The sequence below is a fragment of the Carassius auratus genome, chromosome 3 (assembly GCF_003368295.1).
Source record: "Carassius auratus strain Wakin chromosome 3, ASM336829v1, whole genome shotgun sequence".
Lineage (NCBI taxonomy): Eukaryota > Metazoa > Chordata > Actinopteri > Cypriniformes > Cyprinidae > Carassius > Carassius auratus.
Window position 1 is genome coordinate 25,962,936 of NC_039245.1, and position 6,940 is coordinate 25,969,875.

Genomic DNA, 6,940 nt, shown 5'->3' on the forward strand with positions numbered 1-6,940 from the left:
ATTTAATTGTCATTTATTAACACAATATATTACTCTGAGTATTTTCAATACACATTGCATCATTTGACATGTTGATCATAATCTTTGTGTAAGTGTATATATGCCTACATTCATAACACTTACTTGTTGATCTGACATGAAAAATTGCACTTTGCACTTTAAAAAAAAATATAAGACGTGGTAGCACATGGTGTGAACTTATAGTGCTGCTCTTAACAACACATAAACTATGTTTGTTAGAGAAGAAGTGGCATATCAGTACAATAATAGAAAAAAGACAATGAGATGTTCTCAAACTTTAACTTTCATGACTACTAAAACCATGTAATGAAACACTTTTTCAAGATCTGAAACGATCAAATAAAAACTAAAAGAGAGCAAATAGCTGTCCCCGTTTATATCTCTGATGGTAAGCAGTAACAGCTCACTCTGGACTTTAGTTTATGACCGTGATATTGGTGTCGTGTCCAAGCAGTGTGATCAGAGTTTCTCCTCCTTTACACGAAGAGACAGAGCATGCCGGATGTCTGCAAAGATGGTCCTGTAATACTTCACAAAATATATGTGCTTGCTGATGAAGAGAGAGCGTTATAACAATCATGTCACGGTATCACAAAGCAGCCATCGATGGCTATCTGGATCTTCTGAAAGAAGCCACGAGGAAAGATCTGAACACCCCGGATGAGGACGGCATGACCCCCACTCTCTGGGCAGCGTACCACGGACACATCGAAGCTCTGCAGCTCGTATGCAGTAGAGGGTGAGCTCACAAAACCTCTCGGCTCTGTACAAAACTTTCTGAAATGATCCTCTAGATTGTATTGATGGCTATGGGTTTAACAACTGAAATCTACACGTTTAGTTTCAACCAGAATAATACTCAAATTTGTTTAAGTACCTTGCATATATGTCTTGCAATTGTTTTTTGAAGAATAGATGCCTATAGATATCTGTTACATATCAACATTTGTAATCTAGGACTTTACATTAAAGGGATCATGTGCGCTTGTAGAGTACTTCAAATCTTAAGACTATATCTTAAAAAATAATAGATAATATTTAATAAGAATTACTTAGAGAGACACATTGATGACTATGTTTCTCAACACAAAAATAATTATATTCTAAAGTATGTGATTTCAGTAATAAGTGCTTACTTCAAAACTATGCTGAAGTGTACTTATTTTTCATTGGGGGTTATAATAAATCACAACTGAGTTTCCGGATTTAACCAGTTTTATGACCTTTGGGCAAGTCTTTTTACTTGAGTACTTTATGAGTCAATTATCACTCCATTTGTAATGTTCCCAGAGCTGACGCCAAGAGTTTCATCAGCCAAATTAGTTATATAAATCTGAAACAATAGGCCTCTTCATCATTTCACAGTTTGTACAGGGCAGCGTTTACTTATTCTGTGCAGAACTGAGCCTTATCTCATGATATAGAGCATACTGAATGCCATGACTGGCTCTCAAACAGTACAAAGCACCTTTCTAAAAGTGTGTTGAATGCGAACCCAGAAAGGGGTGTTTCTTGTAATGACAAAAAAAATGCTTTTGCACCTTATGTGTCTCATTTACCTATGAACAGATGGTGTTTAGAGAGATAAGCTCTTTTAGATATTGTAATCAGATATTTTATGGGTGTCCCTGTGGACTTTTATTTTACAGCAGGTTACATATTAACTGTTTGCATGGTTATAGCATCATATTCATCATGGGAAAATATGCGCGGGTGGAATTTTAATTGCTGTTGAGGACAAATTAGGCATTTGAGAAGTGCCAAAGATTGTATTTATTTTTAAATGGTAGTTTGTTAAGTGCCTGTATTATGTTCATTTACACATCCTTTTACTTTTGGGGTTATTTACAACCTCTTTTCACCCCCTGCCTGAAATGTTCTGTTTTAGTTCTGTCTCTTCTGAAAAGCTGATTCTGCTCTGATTGGTCAGCTGGCCCAGTTTGTTGTGACTGGTTAATCACTTAGGAAATGTAATGGCCCTGTTTTTGCGCTGCCGATGCTGCAGGAGAAGCTGTAAACAGTATTTATGAACTGGCGCCAATATTGCTTTACCATTTTGAGCCAAAGTCCCACAATGCGAGCATCTCTCCATTATAGCAAAATAACTTACCCAACTCTTATGTGAGGGCAGGCCAACGCAGCCAGTATGCAAATACTTTATTTTGTGATGTAGCAAAGTCTCAAAAATAATGGCAGGACTACACACGAGGTGTTTCTGGCAAGTGTGGAGTGATTAACTCCCTTTGGACTTTGTGATTTGTTACTTTGCTGTATTACACACTAAAAGAAAGGTCAAATCAATAAAGCATAAAAGGTGCACTTTAAGGCCTGTTCAGAACGAGAACAATAACTACAATGAAAACTACAGTTATATTAGAGTCCACACCAATGGACAACCTGTTTACTATAAACACACAGTAGTTAGGTCGTCTCTTTAAAGTCGGGTGGATTCTGATTGGCTGTCAATCATTCATCAGCTGGAAAAAAAAAATTCAGAAAATAGTTACTATTATAATTTTCATCACTGGTGTCAATGGACCTTTATTTCCTTGCATTAAATTTCAAATACTAAATTTTCAAAGTACTGTCCGGATCCAGAGCATTGCTGAGCACCTTGCAACCTCTAGGTTGAGACCGGCTCATTCGATTCAGAGTCCAGTAAAGGGTTGAGTGCAATTCAGAAAGTGTCAAAATGCTTTTCTTTGGGGTGAATGAAGACCACAGTTTTCCAATACTCAAGACTGGACTCGAGACTATAAGTCCAAATGCTCCAGAGTACATGACAAAACCAAGAGCATGAGAATGTGGTCTCAAGTACCTCAGGTGGTTGCAAAGGCGTTGTTAGTTGGTTTCTACAATGTTCTCTGTGGTTGCTTACTAGTCTCAGTCAAAAGAGCCTGTCCCCAAGTCTATGATATTATCTACATATGGCTCAAGTCCTCCTTCAATGTAATGGGACATTTCTGCCAGGTTTATCGCCACCACACTGATCATATGGGAAAATAACAGCACCTCTCTTCAAAACGTTAAAAAACTACCTTTTTTGATTGTTTCGACAAATCCTTAATCCTAAGAATGTCAAATAGTAATAGGGATGCAAGCAGCACAAATTTTACCTATCAAGTAGTCAACTGATCTATACATTTACTAAAATGCTTGTTCTTTATTATCTATGTCTTACAGGGGGGATCCAAACAAAAGTGACATCTGGGGGAACACGCCTTTGCATCATGCCTCTGCAAACGGTCACATGCAGATCGTCAGCTTCTTGGTGAACTTCGGAGCCAACCTCTTCGCTTTGGACAATGATTTCCACACTCCCATGGACGTGGCTGCCTCTCGAGATCACATGGACTGCGTCCGCTTCCTGGACACCGCTGCCGCCCAACAGACAGGCCAGAGCGCCAAAAGGGTGGCGCGTCTGAAAGAACAGGCCACCAAAGATGCCGAGCGTAGAGTGAAGCAGTGTGAACGCATCAAGAAGAGACATCAGAGTAAGATGGATAAGATGTACCGTGATGGCTCTGTCTCAGAAGGAGGTTCACTTTCTGGATCAGGTACCTTGAGCAGCCTGAACGGAGAACAGTTCTCCAAACTCATTGCTGCAGACACCAACGGATCGAATTCGTCAACAATAAAGGGAACCCTCCAGCACAAATTTGGAAAGAAAGACAAAGGGACAGTGAGTAGACAAGGGGATGGCAATGTCATTTTTGTCAAACAAGAAGGCGGCTCACAAGAGAAACCTGGTTTTGTTGAGGTCTTCAATGAGCAGGATGAAATTCAGGATGATGACGACGATGTCGAGAGAGATTTGGACGACGAGGGAGCCAGTCAGGTCAAGTCTATATTCGAAAGGCCTGGTCTCGGGAAAATGGTGTTCCGCAGGAACTTCTCCATGGAAATGGGCTTGGACACTGAAGACCTCCCCAGTGGCAATACAGAAGACCTAGGTTACCTCATCCGTCAAGAGTTGTTTGAAACTGTGGATGAAAGTCTGGAGGGTTTGGACAAGGATTCAGAGCTTCCTTGGAATGAAGAAGAGATCGGTCTGGATGAGGAAGAGGAGACCTCACACTTGGATTCCTTCTTGGCCTCAATCGGCCTGTTGGACTATGGTCCTGTGTTCACCCGTGAACATTTGGATCTTGATGCCCTGATGCTCTGCTCAGATGATGATCTTAAAGGCATCCGTATTCAGCTGGGGCCACGCAAGAAGATCCTGGAAGCATCGGCTCGAAGGAAAACTGTGCTAGAGCAGCCTGGCGTTATGAAGGACACCTTCCTTTAATAACATGCACCACTCAATCCTGCTATATACACATTTACAGTTTGTTTCAGCTGACACTCCTTTGCCATCATGTAGTTGTTGTTTCATAGCACACTTCTGTGATTTTAATGATTGAATGGTGTAATAAAGCAGTTATGTCTTATAATAGTCAAATAAGTTTAATCTCCAAAACAAAGATTTGACTTCAGCTGTTTGAGAATCAAGCATTTTTGCCAAGAACCTGTTGATTGTTTTCATCTTTGAAATAAAAGTAACTTGTACATCTCTAAATAAACTACACTGTTTATATCTAGAGCTAATGCCTATCTAATCTATCTTTAAAAAAATAATACAAGCAAACTGGCAAACAAAATACACCAGACAGTCAAGAGCCCAAAGACGTTTCACAAAAGAATACAAGCTATTATGTCAAGATGGTGGTCTTATGCCATACAAACAGAAGTTGAGAAAAACAGAATCAGAGAGGTAATTATTTGTTTAGAGAACAAAGTGAATAGATGAGTTTTAAGTTGAGACTTGAGGGCCTGAAGAGAGGAGGCATCACAAATATGGGGCATCTTATTACATAGCTTAGGGCCTATAATACAGAAAGAAGGTTTATACTAGGGCACAACAAGCAAGTTATCATTGCTAGATCTGAGAGTCCATGCAGGAATGTATAGTTGCTCTTACTCAGCTAGGTATCAAGGTGCAAGGCTGTGACAGGCCTTACTAATAAAATTAAGAGTTTGAACTGAATATGTTTGTCCACAGAAAGCCAGTGAAGTTGGTAAAGAATTTTTTGTTTAACATTTAACATTTTTTGTTTTTTACCATTTGGAGGTGATTGATAACTTTGTCAGGTAAGCCACTATAGAAGGAGATAACAGTAATCCAATCTGGAGGTTATAAAACATGGATAATAGTTTCAGCATCTCCAAAATTAAGTGAGGGATGTATACAAATAATATTCCACAAATGGTAAAAGCATGATTTAACAATCTGACCAATATGTGAATCCAAGTGTAACACAGAGTCAAACAACACTCCCAAACTTCGCACAGTTGTTGAGGGCCTAACCTGGACACCATGAATGTCTATGAAGATGTCATGCTGGGAGGATCTATGTGATTTTGGGCCAACCAAAAGGATTTAAGTTTTGTCTACATTTAGCTGTAAAAACAATTCTTACCTCCAAGTTTTAAGTTCTTGAAGACAGAAAACAATAGAAAGGGGGGGGGGGGGTTAATTCGTAAAATAGATTTGAATATCATCAGCGTAGCTGTGAAAATAGAGACCATGATGTCTGATGATCTGACCCAGTGGCAGCACGTTAATGAGAATAGAGGTGGACTAAGTACAGAACCCTGGGGGACACCACGAGAAATAATGATAGTGCGAGGTTCTTATCTATCTTAACAAATTGCTGTCTATCCGATAGAAATGAAGTTAGCCACTGAAGAGCAGCACCAGTGATACCTATAACAGATAGTCGAGAAAAAAGAACAGAGTGGAAAACAGTATCAAAGACTGCACTCAGATCAAGGAGAACCAGGATGCTGTGGGCACCTAAATCAGAGATCATTAACCACTTTTAAAAGTGCTGTTTCTGTGCTATGAGAGGGACGAAAACCAGATTGAAACTGCTCATAAAGATTTTGTTTCTCTAAATGAGACTAAACTTGAGAATTATATTCTCAAGTATTTTAGCAACAAATGGAAGGTTTGATACTGATTTAAAATCAGATGTGTGTTATCAAGTCAAGACCAGGTTTCTTAAGGATTGGGGTGATGGCAACTACTTTTAGGTCTTTTTAGTTGTTCCACCACAGATATATTTGTGGGTAAGAAAGTATTGAGTGGATGACCTAATGGACATGGAGAAATTTTATGTAGGAAAAAAGACTGAAAGCTTTCACAAAGATCAACAGAGGCATTAATACAGTAGTTATGGACAATGGTTTATCAAGATTGCTGATATCAGAGAAAAAGTTTTAGGTTTGCACTTGGCTTTATTAATGAAAGAAGAGAGATAGGTAGTGCATGCAGTTTTAAGTGCTTCTTTATATTTCATTACTGAATCTGAGAAAGCAATAGCATGCGCAGCAATGGAGGATTTTTTATGAAGTCGTTCAAGACGCCTTCATTCAGCTTTCGCTACTTTAAGTTCAGGGGTGAACCAAGGAGAGGACTGAGCAGAAGGGAAAGTTCTAGATTTTAGTGGAGCAAGGTCATCCAAAATATTACAAATAGATTCATTATAGGCTGAGAGTATCTCATCAGGGCTCAGGAGGTTGAGTACGGATGAGAGAGAGGAGGCAGCAATTGCAACATAAAAATTGCCAGTGGATACAGATTTCAGGTTACGGTAAGATATAGAAGTTTTAGTTTTTACAAGGGGTTTACAAGTTGGTATCTATCTATCTATCTATCTATCTATCTATCTATCTATCTATCTATCTATCTATCTATCTATCTATCTATCTATCTCTGAACAGATTATTCGAGGCCTTATATGTAATAGGGATGTCGCAATATACAGGTATATACACCTGACGGTAACCGTGATATTCAAAGCATCAATTATCGATATCGTGTTTATTTACTGTGTGACGATATATCGGTATTAGCGACAACCGCAATATTTAA

The 6,940-nt window shown here is 38.9% G+C and overlaps 1 protein-coding gene across 1 annotated transcript; it reads left to right on the forward strand.

The window, feature by feature from the left end:
- The first annotated feature begins 427 nt into the window (after positions 1–427).
- On the forward strand, positions 428–4,606 carry LOC113052559 (ankyrin repeat and SAM domain-containing protein 4B-like). Its single transcript, XM_026216970.1, has 2 exons — positions 428–760; positions 3,205–4,606. Exons 1-2 carry the CDS (start codon positions 600–602, stop codon positions 4,310–4,312), a joined length of 1,269 nt encoding a protein of 422 aa, XP_026072755.1. The 5' UTR covers positions 428–599; the 3' UTR covers positions 4,313–4,606.
- Positions 4,607–6,940: the final 2,334 nt, after the last annotated feature.

Coding starts and splice junctions, on each gene's coding strand:
- LOC113052559 (XM_026216970.1), top strand. CDS start 600: ATGTCACGGTATCACAAAGCAGCCATCGATGGCTATCTGGATCTTCTG. Junction 761..3,204: donor CAGCTCGTATGCAGTAGAGG/GTGAGCTCACAA, acceptor TATGTCTTACAG/GGGGGATCCAAACAAAAGTG.